The sequence below is a fragment of the Lethenteron reissneri genome, chromosome 36, assembly GCF_015708825.2.
Source record: "Lethenteron reissneri isolate LAM-NWPU_2019-01 chromosome 36, ASM1570882v1, whole genome shotgun sequence".
Lineage (NCBI taxonomy): Eukaryota > Metazoa > Chordata > Hyperoartia > Petromyzontiformes > Petromyzontidae > Lethenteron > Lethenteron reissneri.
Genome location: NC_083814.1, coordinates 13,500,336 through 13,514,517, shown reverse-complemented (window position 1 = coordinate 13,514,517; position 14,182 = coordinate 13,500,336). Strand labels below are relative to the sequence as shown.

The 14,182-nt window shown below is 50.1% G+C and overlaps 1 protein-coding gene across 17 annotated transcripts in view; it reads left to right on the top strand.

Moving 5' to 3' along the window:
* Window positions 1–12,125, top strand: part of KIF1B (kinesin family member 1B) — a 109,882-nt gene extending 97,757 nt beyond the window's left edge. For 13 of the 17 annotated variants that reach the window (XM_061566245.1, XM_061566252.1, XM_061566248.1 and 10 more), the window contains 14 exons: window positions 114–198; window positions 933–1,041; window positions 1,446–1,472; window positions 1,852–1,966; window positions 2,445–2,578; window positions 2,992–3,053; window positions 4,132–4,277; window positions 4,752–5,060; window positions 5,720–5,791; window positions 5,916–6,040; window positions 6,565–6,729; window positions 6,931–7,123; window positions 8,153–8,271; window positions 8,996–12,125. In XM_061566245.1, the coding sequence (XP_061422229.1) occupies window positions 114–198; window positions 933–1,041; window positions 1,446–1,472; window positions 1,852–1,966; window positions 2,445–2,578; window positions 2,992–3,053; window positions 4,132–4,277; window positions 4,752–5,060; window positions 5,720–5,791; window positions 5,916–6,040; window positions 6,565–6,729; window positions 6,931–7,123; window positions 8,153–8,271; window positions 8,996–9,038 (1,704 nt within the window). In that variant the 3' untranslated portion in view covers window positions 9,039–12,125. The remainder of the gene's footprint in view (window positions 1–113; window positions 199–932; window positions 1,042–1,445; window positions 1,473–1,851; window positions 1,967–2,444; window positions 2,579–2,991; window positions 3,054–4,131; window positions 4,278–4,751; window positions 5,061–5,719; window positions 5,792–5,915; window positions 6,041–6,564; window positions 6,730–6,930; window positions 7,124–8,152; window positions 8,272–8,995) is intronic. The other 4 variants (XM_061566258.1, XM_061566261.1, XM_061566255.1 and 1 more) reach the window with 1 other exon arrangement.
* The last annotated feature ends 2,057 nt before the right edge of the window (window positions 12,126–14,182 follow it).

Below are 14,182 nucleotides of genomic sequence, written 5' to 3'. Positions count from 1 at the left end.
CGTCTGTTTTGATTAGCTATTATTATTGTGTAAAATCGGTTGTAGCCGATCGAATGCTACGGTGCGGCAGGGTCGTATTGATGACCACATGCCCCCCCCCCTCGCTCCACCAGGGCATCCAGAGGCGCATCGTGGTGACCATCATCCACGAGACGGAGAGTGAGGTGCAGTGGAAGGAGGTGCGCGAGCTCGTCGTCGGTGAGTCGGGAAGCTGGCACGCCTCTTGATAACTAGCGCCCTGAACACCCGGAACGCCATTGCTTCAGAAGCGGCGGCCCTGGTTACTCTCCTGTCTCATCACAGTGTGATGGCGAGCCATCGATTCTGTGTGATGCTATTGTACAATTGTTGTCTGTTTACACACCTGTGCAAAAATCACCCAAAATCTATATTTCCTTTTATGTTTCTTAATTTTACTAAAAATGTATTTAAAAGTGTGTTTGTACAGTCTTTTTTTATTTATTTTGTAACGCGTTGTTTTTCTGGTTTCTACATGCTGTGTCGTGGCACTTCTTTCATGCTTTAGCTTTTGTCCTTGTGGGGACCCAGGTCACCCTCAGGTCACTCTTGCAAATGAGATTCCTCTATCCTGGACTCTGGAGGTCTCACCTGGTGGTTACACAAAGTGCACTTCAATGGTGCACGCTCATCACAACTGAGTACTGCCATTCAGTCATTGTTTAGATGAGAGATGGCGTGGAGGCGAGAGCGCTTGGCTCACGAACAGGAAGGTTGGAATGGAACAAACTCCGGCCTGGTTTGGCAAGGCAGCGTCCGTAGGGGGTTTTCTCCAGTCGTCACGAGCTCATGTCGGCACTTGCTAGAAAAACAATTGCTCGCTATTGTGTGGAGTGACAGAGGGAAGGGGTCCCTGTGTCTCAGTCGGCTGTACTTGAGGACGTGCGTGTGCGCGTTGCGTGTGCGGTGGTCAGGTCGTATCCGCACGTCGCCCGAGTTCGAGGAGAGCGCCGCCATAGACCCCGGGATTCTGTCCCTGAACATCCTCTCCTCCCAGTACATCTCCCCCGCTGGGGACGACAGGTGCGTCCGCACCCGACCACGTGCACCCACACGCCTGCCAATCTCCCATGAGCCTTTGCTCCCACACTCCTCCTGTGCTGTGTGCATCCAACAAAACTCAGAGCTGCTGACAATTTGAGCAGTGTCTGGGTGAATGCCTTTCACTTGGAGTTTTTTTTATTGTACTTTGTTGGGGAAAAAGTGCACACGTATCTAATAGATATACTGTTATACGAATTGTTTATTTTTTTAAAGAATATATTGCAGGGCACATGTTAATGTCATCTTGAGCACAGAAGTGTTACAGACGGTGTTATGTAATGCGCGGAGTCTTTTGTTTTACGCTTTGCATTTTTTGGTGTTTTTATGTTATTTTGTTTTCCATCGCAAGGATGGTACTAACGTTTGTGTTTAATTTCTTGCAGGCAATGTCTTGATTCCGACATGCCTAGGTATTGTGCTGTCGTGCGTCTTATGCAATTCATGTTGCAAGCTTCCCGCAAGCACTTGCATTTCAAGTTCGCTTCATACTTTGCTTCTATAGTTTGCATTTGGTTTCGCTGCCGTGTTCGTATTTTATTAAAGGTACGCTTCGCAAAAACTTTGTTCGCGCCAAATCTTAGGCCGCATCAGCAGCAGCGGCAGTACATGTGTAGGAGCAGTACGGGTAAAATAAAATTAGGTCTGAAGGAATCCAGACACGTCATGTTGTGCCATCCACACCATCACGCGGCACACCACGGCACACTAACACCTGCGGCCGCTCTGCTCGGTGCCGGCTCGTCGGACAGCCGGCCGTCTTGCTGACCGCGTCGTTCCCCGCTACCGCAGGACGTTCTTTCGCTTCGAGGCCGTGTGGGACAGCTCGCTGCACAACTCGCTGCAGCTGAACCGTGTCACTCCCTATGGGGAGAAGATCTACATGACCCTGTCAGCCTATCTGGAGGTGAGGGGTCGGGGGCGTGGAGAGCAGCATCCTTGGGCACAGTTGACTCGCAAGAAACAGCATTGGTCCACTGCTGTGTGAATGTTGATTCAGGGCTTCATGGCAAACACATGTCTGAAGCTGTAGTATATAATGCTGCTTTACGATTTTAATGAACAAAGTAAATAGAGTAAAAGTTATATTTATATTTTCCCAATACAGTGCTCAAATGGGTGTTGAATGCAATGTCTCCTTTGGTAACCCTAAACCAGGAGTGGAAATTCCATCTTTTTATGTTGCAGGCCAAGTCTTTCCATGCGAATCCTGTCTCTAGTAATAACCTGGAGGCCTATTGCAAACCCAATGAAAATGACACCATCATCAAGGGTCTGAATTGCTCACTGTGTGCATGCGTGTGTGTATTTGTGCATGTGTGCGTGTATTTGTGCGTGTGTGCGTTTCGTGTTTGTGCACGTGTGTGGGTGCATTCCTCTCGAAGATGGAAAACTGCTCGCAGCCGGCTGTGATCACGAAGGACTTCTGCATGGTGTTCTACGCCCGTGATGCCAAGATCACACCACCACGCTCCCTGCGCAGCCTCTTCGGCAGTGGGTACAGCCGCTCGCCTGACTGGTGAGAGAGCGTTGGCGAGTACTTACCAAGAGGCACAGCTCCCCTTCGTAACCAAACACAATCACTGATTCACTCCAATCAAACAATCACCGGTAGTCAGTCGCCTCCTCATCACTTCACAGATGTTGTGGATTCAGTCTCCTTCAATCTGTGTTCAACCAGCACACTGCAGACCACAACAACACAATCACTCACATACCCATCTACCCACTCACTCACCTGCTCACCATCACACTGCAGGTCACAATTCTTATTTCTGCTTCTTCCTTCGCACTGCTCAGCCACTGTGTTAAATACATAATTAATGCTGTACACAACACTCGGCAAGCAGGGCAGTTGTTTTGCCGTGAACTCTGCATCATAATTTATAAAGACTCTAAAAGTCTGTGTCGTTGTTTGCTTCTTCTTGACAGTAACCGAGTCACTGGGCTGTACGAGCTGAGCCTCTGCAGACAGGCTGACAATGGCAGCCCAGGTGAGCGATACTGCGCGGGCAGATTCTTCCCAGCCACACTGCGAGTGTGGTGCATCGTGCCGCAGCAAGCGGCCGAGGCATTTGCGCTGTTTGATTTTTTCCGGACTGATCATGAAGTCCCATGCCGAACGACCTCGCATTGTTCACCCACGAGTTAAGCAGATCACTTTGATTTTATTTGACAGCAATATTTGGAAGCTCATAGGGTCAAGTTGTCTAACAATTAGAAAATGTGTAGGCAAGGCAGGTGGTGCAGCTGTCACCACAGTTCCGTTGGTTTGGTGGTACTGAACTTGTGGCACCCTTTCCTGATTTTATGAGTTAAAGGATCAGATGCCTCTCATGTTGCATCCAAATAATAATTCCTTTTTATACGGACAAGGTTTGAGATAGTGTAATATTAAATGATGACCTGATGATGATGAATCTCCATCATGAAGGGGCGACAGCTGCACTCCCTGCTACCCCCCCCCCCACCATGAATCTGCATAGGACAGCCAGCAGGAGTCACTGGGGTAAGCAGGGCAAGGCTTGGAGAGAGGGAGTCAGGTCAGGATTGGACTGGGCTGTAGACCTATCAGGCAATCACCTGGCAGGCCGGTCTTGTAGCTGGGCCACCACCCACTCAGCCCACTGGGGCTGTGATGCGGTTCAGCGGTCGAGCGTCCGCTGCTTGTTGCAGACGTTCACGGTTTCACTCCGCCAGGCCGCCCTGGTTATCGGTGCGGATGTGTTAACGTTAACATACAGTGACATCTGCTTCACAGTATACGTTAAAGATTCTATGATGTTATTTGAAGAGCAGTCGGCTGTGTGGGCAACATTGTGGAAATTTGAAAAATTACTTATTAATCACTTAATTGTGAAACACATCAATCGTTGTCCCCCTCCTGAAAAAACTGAAGCACCCTCCTGAAGAGGACTCGAGACCCCATTGAGGCTTTTCTGCGTAACTTAACTTAAATCTCAACTTCAAGTACCCATCATATTACTTGAGCTCCGGCATTAGCTCACGGTGGCCCAGTTTGGCCTGGGGGAGCTGCTGCGCCGTCGTGACGTGGCTCGCGCATCCACTCAGGCATGCAGAGGCGGAGGCGGCGCGTGCTGGACACGTCGGTGGCATACGTGCGCGGGGAGGAGAACCTCTCGGGCTGGAGGCCGCGGAGCGACAGCCTCATCCTGGACCACCAGTGGGAGCTGCAGCGCCTGAGCCACCTGGAGGAGGTGCGCAGTGCCGACCGCCCTCCATCCCTGCCGTCAATAATATGTTCATTATTATAGTACATTACAGGCCTCCGGTCAGTCTGCGGTGTTGGTCGTGGGCACTATTTCACCGTGCTGGTTAGCGTGGGTTGGAGAAGGCAGCTTGCAGCACTGATTTATGTATTTAATTATAATTTCTTCTACGATGTAATTATTTTCGAAAGTCTGTGTCGTGTATTCTGCATTTCATCTTAATTTGTAATCACAACGTGAAGGCACCTCTGCCTGTGGGTGACATTAGAGACTCAAGAGCTCATTGGTTGGAATTGAGTCACACACGTGTGCTACGTAGAAGGCTCAGATGTCAGATTTAAAGTATCAAGCGTCACTAACCACACGCACAGACCGTGGCAACTACGCGCGACACTTCACTCGTCCAAACCCGCGCTCTCGCGTTCCGAGTCCCTGAGCCCCGCCGCGTGCCGCCGTGCGCAGGTGGAGAAGACGCGCCACTTCCTGCTGCTGCGCGAGCGCCTGGAGGGCGGCGCCCACAAGCCTCAGGCGGCGGCGGGGGGCGCCGTGGCGGCCGGTGGCTGCGACTCGTTCCTGTCGTCGTCTTCGTCCCCCCTCTCGGCCTCAGCCGGGATGATGAGCTCGTCCACCAGCTGCTCGTCGCACATCTCGTCGTCGGCCGAGGAGGCCGCCACGCCCTCGCTGGACACGCCCACGCCCAGCGAGAGCAGCGGCTACGCCTCGCCGCTAACGCAGACGCTGCTGGAGCGCGAGAAGCAGCTCGCCGCCAAGGTGGCGCCGCGCGCGCGGCCCCCCCGTCGCCCCCGTCGCCCCCGTCACCCCCGTCACCCCCGTCAACCCCGTCAACCCCGTCAACCCCGTCAACCCCGTCACCCCTGTCCCCCGGGCCCGGTCTCCCCCAGTCGGCCTCCCGCCGACGTGCAGCGGTGGATCCAAGGGGCGGGCGATGGGGGCGATCGCCCCCTTGAAACACTCGTCGTTGATATTTAGAGAGAAAATAAATAAACCAATGTCGAGACCTGTTTAAAAAGGTTCAAATTTCATGACCACAGCCCTTGGCGATGCGAGCGCTGCGCAGCCGGAGGAGAAGCACGAGAAAGAGATCCACGGGCTGGGCGGCATTCCGCCCCTGGCTGCTGTGTGCGCTGCCTAACGAGAATTAGCATCGCAGCTCTCCTAGTATTTATTTCCCATGATGCTTCATGCCCGAGATACCTTTAACCTGCGCAAAATACAAAAGCGCCTTCAGATGCGTTTAGTTTGTTTCATGATTGCTTTTACACGTGACTCACACAGCACCAGATGCGTAGGTTAAGCAAAAGTTTATACACATTCTATGCTGCATGAATATGATATAGACAGATTGCTGAATGAGACGACCAAGCATAATCGTAAGCAATGCCTCTTTATCGTCTATGTGTGCATTCCAGTGTCTGCGAATTCTGACCCACACCTTCAACCGAGAGTTCAGCCAGGTGTTCAACAGTGTCAGTGATAACAAGGTGAGACCAGCTGACCCTCACGAGCCTCGCTTCACAAACTTGCTCGTTGTTGCGAGCACGCCCTCGTTGCCTCCCCCTCCCGGCATTGACGCCGGATTTCCACCGCCCCCCCACCCCACCATAGCTGTCGGAGACGGCGTCCACCCTCACGCGGGACCTCTCCATCTCGGACATCAGCAGCACGACCATCACCCCCTCCTCCACCTGCCCTTCCCTAGCCGACACGCGCTACAGCTCCATGGACCAGCGGTGAGCACCGCACCATGGCCGGCACCGCCGATAGCCCGCGACGTCTCCAGCCGTGAGAGCCGGGCGGCCAAGCGTCCTTGCCACGGCTCGAGCTGCCTCGCAATCACTTCGGCGAGCGTGTATCACGTTGACGATTATTGACCGGCACTGGAGCGAACGGTTTGCAAATCCTGGTTGGTGGCTGACTCAACCCATTATCCATCCAGGGTCGGTAAAATGGTTTCTCCTTTTTTGTGAGAAAGTCAGCAGTGGATTTCCAATAGCTAATGTATCCGCTTCCATAGGAAGGTGGAATTTCCACAACTGGCGTAGGGCTTCCTGCGTAATCACGGTCATTAGGGTCTCCATTGGAAAACGGGTGATATGTCACAATGGCTTCATACTTGATTAAATAAAGAACCTTTTAACCCAAGTAACATGGTAACTATTTTAATTAGTATTCAAGCATATTGTTTAACGCCATTGGGTTGCTGTTTGTTATAACGCAGAGTAATTTTCTGCTGCTCCTGCTGCTGCTTCTGCAGGACCCCAGAAGCAGTGTCGCGCACGCCCAGCCCGTCCCCGGACACCGAGGTGGCTCCCAGCCTCGTGTTGCCGGCCCCACACCGCGTCGGTCGCTCCCCCAGCAAGCCGAACCTCGACAAGACCATCGCCAAGTTTGTGCCGGACATCGAGGAGATACGAGCCAGGTCTCCACCGCAACCATCGCCCCCTTCGCTAAAAACCTCAAGTGATCTGTGATCGGGAATAACTTAACTTACGTATCAAAGACTTGCGTACAAAGCATGAACTCTGTGTCTAAGCACACTGGAGCCTGTGCAGAGAAAATTCCCTTTTCCAGATTTCCCCTGAGCTAACGCCACCCAATGTTGTCGTCTGCCCCTTCCCAGTCCCGTCGTGTCCAAGAAGGGCTACCTGCACTTCCTGGAGCCGCAGACCAACTCGTGGCTGAAGCGCTTTGTGGCCGTGCGCCGGCCCTACGCCTACATCTACAACAGCGACAAGGACCCCGTGGAGAGGGGCGTCCTCAACCTGTCCAACGCGCAGGTGGAGTACAGCGAGGACCAGCAGGCCATGCTCAAGGTGAGCGGCCAACGGCACGGCGCCAGCGCAATGACGCACCTGACTCGGGGCGCAGTGGGCGATGTACGGGGCGGTGACACGTTGAGGTGTAATACTCAGCTTTAAATTGACGATGGATCTTGTGACGTGATGGGGCGATGAATGCCTTTCCTGAGAGAAATTCGGGCAAGGCTCAGGGAGGCAGGGTAAGGCCAGGATAGGACTGGGCCCTTTACCGGGACACCAGGCATTTGCCTGGCAAATGGCACAAAGATTCGTCGCAATGTTCAAGAGTCTCATCGTACCATTGTGTCATATGCATTGTCACACCATGACGGTGCAGAGACCACCGATATTTTTTTTATTGGAATTTGTGTTTTTCAAAAACCGGCTCTGGTCCACCAGTAGAGATGAGCACTGCACAGTGTTGCAGAATGAGTATTAAAACTTTGATCATAGTCTTATATAATATTTATTTGCCAAAATAATTTTCAATGATTGTTTCATTATTCTAGATCGTTGTGGTGGAACTCAGAGAGAGCCCATGCCTGCGGTGTGATAACACAATGGTTGTATAAAATTAATTCACAACCTCACTTGCTGTACTGCCAAACTCATGGCCCCCGTACAACCCAGCGGGTGGGTTTGGAAATATCACAAGTCTGCGTGATTCACTGACCCAGGCCTCCAATAGCCCTGGATTTTATGCACGCGTCACTACGTCTGGCATGGGACAGGCTGAGCCAATCTGGCCTTAATTTGTATGTGCTGCTGCTATAATATTAATCTTCATGGTGTGGGATTTTTTTGTGAATGTTTACTCGATGAATGGGAGTTACCTGTTGAATCTCTCCGTTGCACGGATAGTGTTGGCCGAGTATCCCGGTGTCTAGCCTTGTGGGTGTCCCCCAGCGGCTCTGAGGCGAGAGAGAGCGATTCCCCTGGCCGTCGTGAATAATTTCGAGTCCGTGGAAGAAGTGCCAGTTGCCGCGGGAAAATGATTCTTGCCCCTTTTCCCCACGGCGGCGATGGTGGCGCCCGTCGGTGCAGACGGCGAACACATTTGCGGTGTGCACGCAGCATCGCGGCCTGCTACTGCAGGCGTGCAACGACAAGGAGATGCAGGACTGGCTCTACGCCTTCAACCCGCTCCTGGCCGGCACCATCCGGTGAGGGCCCCTCCTGCCACCGCAGCCTGCACGGCAGATTACACTCGGAATATCTCCACAATGCCCTTGCCCGTGCAGCCAAACTTCCGTTCGTCTGCGGACTCGGAGATGAGGGCATTGTTTATGCCCTTGTCTATGCTAGAGAGCCTCGATGAGTCTCGAGGTTATCTCTCAGGAGGATCTTGCATTGAGATGAGTGTCCAGTTTCTTTAATGAAACTCACAAATGTGAATAGATAACACTGAATAACCCTTACAGCTGGGTCGGCAGTAGTAACCTTGCTGTTCTGTCATCTGATGTACGCTTTGTAGCCCTGCAGTGTGAGATTGCAGAGCACATGATGATGATGTCCGTGCGGTGCGCTCCCCTGCCTCTAGCACACCAGGAGAGCTCGTTGCTATTAAAGGCCATGGTTGGTCAGGGATAAACTGGTCTAGAATTAGTTACAACTTGCAACATTAAGTGAACAGGTGTAGTCATGTTTTTACTTGCACTGATTTCATCACAGATACCAAAATACAACTGAAAACTGAGCCCTCACCCTTGGCTCACGTGAATAAAGTTATTTTTTTTACAATTAACAAATGTTTTCTGAGTGAGCAGTAGCAGGTCTATATTTTTATGGCAGAATCTGAGTTTGCGTAACAATATCTGGAGGTGATAGCCCAGCGTGTCTCTTCTCCTGATGACTGTGTGCTCCTCCGTCCGTGAGCGTGTTCTACAGATCCAAGCAGTCAAGAGGCCAAGGGCTCCAGCTGAGACTCTGAGTTGCGACCGAACGACGGGAAAAACAAATGGAGAAAAAACTCAGTCTGCCGACCACCATTCCTACCACTCCGCACTAAACTCGGATCACTTTATTTTCTATTTATTTGTTCTTTTGCAGCAAAGTCATTTGCTTGCGGTCAGTGTATAAAAGCCCACTTCGGAAGTCTGGTCGTTTATGCAGACTGTGTTTGTATATAGCAAATTGTAATCGTTTTAAATTTTCATGTATTTATTTGATTTATCCTCCTTTTGGCTGTGGTCCCTTAGCGCCTTCCCCGCTGTGTCCCTTTACCCCGGACTCCCTTTGACCGTGCGCGCTCGGCTGTGGGATTTGAAACCGGACGCTTTGCTCTCGACCCCGCCGTGTTCTGTTCCGTGCCCCCGTGTCGCCTCCACGCGTGACGTTCTCTGCTTGTGGTGTCACACTCTGCTGGAGTGAGCAGCTGTAAGGTAATACTTGTAACAGGGGCTGCTCTCCCCCATCACGCTTACCAACGCACCTCTCGCAGACTTCTGCACGGAGAGGTTCTCGGGCCGCAGCAGTCGCGAGGTCTCAATTCTGGCTCCGAGACTTGGGCTTGGGCCGCAGCGTCGTTGCTGCCGCTGAGTTCTGATGCGTCCAACCATTCCCCTAAAGTGGAAACCTTCAGAATATATGAAATCATGACGTGTGACGTGCACCATTGATCTGTTGTAGAGATTCGAGCTTCCTGGAAGGAGCTGAATCACACACGGATGGGGGGGGGGGGGGTGCCGGTCGCCTGATGGCTTCATGTTATTAAAAACGCAACGTGCGGATATCGCACAGCTACGTCTAACGTTCCGCGACCACCACCTGCCTATTATCATTCCTGGAAGCTGAAATATACAGTATCACAGTATCATGCGTAGTCGACCTGTATCACTCCACAAAGTATTAGACTAAAATACGGATAATAAACAACTTAGCTTTAAATTGCGCTATTAATACACTTACAGCTTTGTGGGTGATATTTTGTAAAGCTGTATTACCTTCTGATAAGATGACATGTTGATAACATTTAAAAACCTGCTATACAGATTCTGGGGCTCCACAGACATATAATGCAGGTTCCCAGATGCTGCGCCATTCTCTAGGGATGGGTCGGGAGGATCTCCAATGGCTCTTCAGTTCACCTTATCATCACAGCCAAACTCTGCACATTGCAGAATCTCCGTAGCTACGTATAACTGGCTACCATCATGCACATTTTTATATTGGTTTAAATGTTGTGTTTTATGCTTGTTTATTGTGTTAAGAAAATTACTGTACTTATTCATAACTGGTAGTTGTGTATTGAGATGTTATTTATGCAAAGAGGAGAGCTGCTTTACTGTAGGGGTGGGGCAGGGAAGGCATCTGTGAAATCGTGTAATTTATATCTCAGGCTGGCAATGGTAATTGCCTCTCGCTGCCCACTGCACTGGCTTGCTGGTAAAATGTCACAGGGTTAACACCGGCCTAAAACACAAGTCTGCATCTTCGCAGCGTATCGATGTTGACGCTATATCCGAATAAATATGAACGGAGTTGATGGCTGTGCCATGGCCCAGCGTGTGCTTTAGGCCACAATACCTCCAGTGCATGGCACACACACACACACGAGTCTCTGCTTGTGTGCATTGGCTGACATTAGCCAAGGCGCTTGTCACCGTGTCTAGGTATAGGTCATGTCTTGGGCCAATCAACCTTTAGTGCATGACTTTTACGCGTGTTTGTGAATTTGTTGTTAAAGGGAAACCGAAACCCATGGATAAAAGCAACTGAAATGCATGTACAGCATCATCCGGCTTAGGAAGAACATGTGCAAGTTATTGTGGTGGTAAATGTTGAAGGCACCTGCAGTAATGTTGGAGTAAACTTGGAAACCTTCGTACACACACGCGTGCTGCTGCGTTCTAACCCTGCGATGTGGTATAACGAAGGGTGTGATCGCAGCTGATTTACTCTGCAGGCAAATCGATCAGAACTTTCACTTGGCGCCTCATCGAGCCCCGGAAGCAAGCAAAGAGGAGACTCATCTGGCAGTCTGATAAGTTCTGTGGATCGGCAGCGCTCCGAGCGACGCACTGTTCGATCTGGGACTCGACGGACCGCAACGCGAGTGCAACGTTTAACTTCTACACCCCTCGCCCTTTAGGTTCGGCAGTTTCACTCGAGTCTATCTGTGCTTAAGTCACAACCGGGGAGTTCCGTTTGGGGGGGAGGGGGGATGCCTTAACGATTGCTGCACAGGGCCCTGCACATCCACGGCGGCGAGCTGAAGTGCGTCCAATTGTAATCATATCTGTATTCACGTGTTTGAGAATATGTAGCACTTTTTACATTTCAGGTAAGCCCTGATGTTATTCCATTATTTACGTAACGATTCGGACATATCCACATTGCGCCAGGTTCACACGCTCTCCGGCTGAACTCGTGTCCTCGTGTGTACATAAATGAATATCAAGAATGCCTGTTGTGTGTGGTTGTCGAGCTTTTGGGTGAGGGTGTGCGCACCGCAGGTGGCTTAGGTCGAGAAGGTGCAGCAGCAGCATTGCTCTGCTGCCTCCGTGCTGCTTGCTCAGATGTGAAGTGATGTAGTCGTATCCCATGCAGTAGGTAGTAGCCATTTGGTTAAAACACACTCGGCCCCATTTCCTCCCTCGCCAGAGTGGGGGGGGGGGATAATGGAAACCCGTGCAAAGTTGACAGTGGTGTGGCCGTAACTTGGTTTTATTTTCCGTGTTCTTCCTTGGTTTAACCTTACGTTATTTTTATTTGTGCTTCCAAAAAAATGCTTATGCAGCACCACTGATATTTAGATGGATGTGAACGTCATTAGGAGTTGATGGGTGGGTGGTAGCCTGGAGTGGCTCGTGTCCAGCAGTAACCGCAGCAGCAGCAGCAGCACCTGTCCTTTCTGCCGCCTCACCTGGTGTCTGTATAGCCAGTCCGTGTGTTGTACGCTGTCTTGTAGTGACGGATACTGACCTTGTCACATGACCTTGTCACCAAACTTAAAAAAGTCATGTGCTGGAAATGATCAGCGAGAAAATAAACCTTGTGGTTCTTGTGTAACGCAGAACACCGGTCTGTGGGAGTCACTTAATTGTATAATTGTACCATTTATCGGAGTGATAAAAAAGACATTCCATTGAGATCCATGGCTTTGATAATTGGTTCTTTACCCTTCTATCTGGCAACAAAACTGACACCTTTTTGCAAGGAGTCATGTTTGCATAGACCGCAATACCTGCAGTCATAATACAAACAAAAGAACATAACTCTGATAATGTGCACTGTCCTTGAAGTTGATTGGTCCACACCCGAGACAGCTTTCCTTCGAGCCTAGTCTCATATGGGTTGGACCAGATGACGCCAAAAGGCGCACAACTCAAGGACCAATGCACCATCAGAGTATGAGAGCTCGGGGCAAGCATCTACACTATGGGGACCTCATTTGCCAGTAAAAATATGATAATTGGTTCTTTACCCTTCTATCTGGCAACAAAGCTGACACCTTTTTGCAAGGAGTCATGTTTGCATAGACCGCAATACCTGCAGTCATAATACAAACAAAAGAACATAACTCTGATAATGTGCACTGTCCTTGAAGTTGATTGGTCCACACCCGAGACAGCTTTCCTTCGAGCCTAGTCTCATATGGGTTGGACCAGATGACGCCAAAAGGCGCACAACTCAAGGACAATGCACCATCAGAGTATGAGAGCTCGGGGCAAGCATCTACACTATGGGGACCTCATTTGCCAGTACTTGCAAAAAGGTGTCAGTTTTGTTGCCAGATAGAAGGGTAAAGAACCAATTATCATATTTTTACTGGCAAATGAGGTCCCCATAGTGTAGATGCTTGCCCCGAGCTCTCATACTCTGATGGTGCATTGTCCTTGAGTTGTGCGCCTTTTGGCGTCATCTGGTCCAACCCATATGAGACTAGGCTCGAAGGAAAGCTGTCTCGGGTGTGGACCAATCAACTTCAAGGACAGTGCACATTATCAGAGTTATGTTCTTTTGTTTGTATTATGACTGCAGGTATTGCGGTCTATGCAAACATGACTCCTTGCAAAAAGGTGTCAGTTTTGTTGCCAGATAGAAGGGTAAAGAACCAATTATCATATTTTTACTAGCAAATGAGGTCCCCATAGTGTAGATGCTTGCCCCGAGCTCTCATACTCTGATGGTGCATTGTCCTTGAGTTGTGCGCCTTTTGGCGTCATCTGGTCCAACCCATATGAGACTAGGCTCGAAGGAAAGCTGTCTCGGGTGTGGACCAATCAACTTCAAGGACAGTGCACATTATCAGAGTTATGTTCTTTTGTTTGTATTATGACTGCAGGTATTGCGGTCTATGCAAACATGACTCCTTGCAAAAAGGTGTCAGTTTTGTTGCCAGATAGAAGGGTAAAGAACCAATTATCATATTTTTACTGGCAAATGAGGTCCCCATAGTGTAGATGCTTGCCCCGAGCTCTCATACTCTGATGGTGCATTGTCCTTGAGTTGTGCGCCTTTTGGCGTCATCTGGTCCAACCCATATGAGACTAGGCTCGAAGGAAAGCTGTCTCGGGTGTGGACCAATCAACTTCAAGGACAGTGCACATTATCAGAGTTATGTTCTTTTGTTTGTATTATGACTGCAGGTATTGCGGTCTATGCAAACATGACTCCTTGCAAAAAGGTGTCAGTTTTGTTGCCAGATAGAAGGGTAAAGAACCAATTATCATATTTTTACTAGCAAATGAGGTCCCCATAGTGTAGATGCTTGCCCCGAGCTCTCATACTCTGATGGTGCATTGTCCTTGAGTTGTGCGCCTTTTGGCGTCATCTGGTCCAACCCATATGAGACTAGGCTCGAAGGAAAGCTGTCTCGGGTGTGGACCAATCAACTTCAAGGACAGTGCACATTATCAGAGTTATGTTCTTTTGTTTGTATTATGACTGCAGGTATTGCGGTCTATGCAAACATGACTCCTTGCAAAAAGGTGTCAGTTTTGTTGCCAGATAGAAGGGTAAAGAACCAATTATCATATTTTTACTGGCAAATGAGGTCCCCATAGTGTAGATGCTTGCCCCGAGCTCTCATACTCTGATGGTGCATTGTCCTTGAGTTGTGCGCCTTTTGGC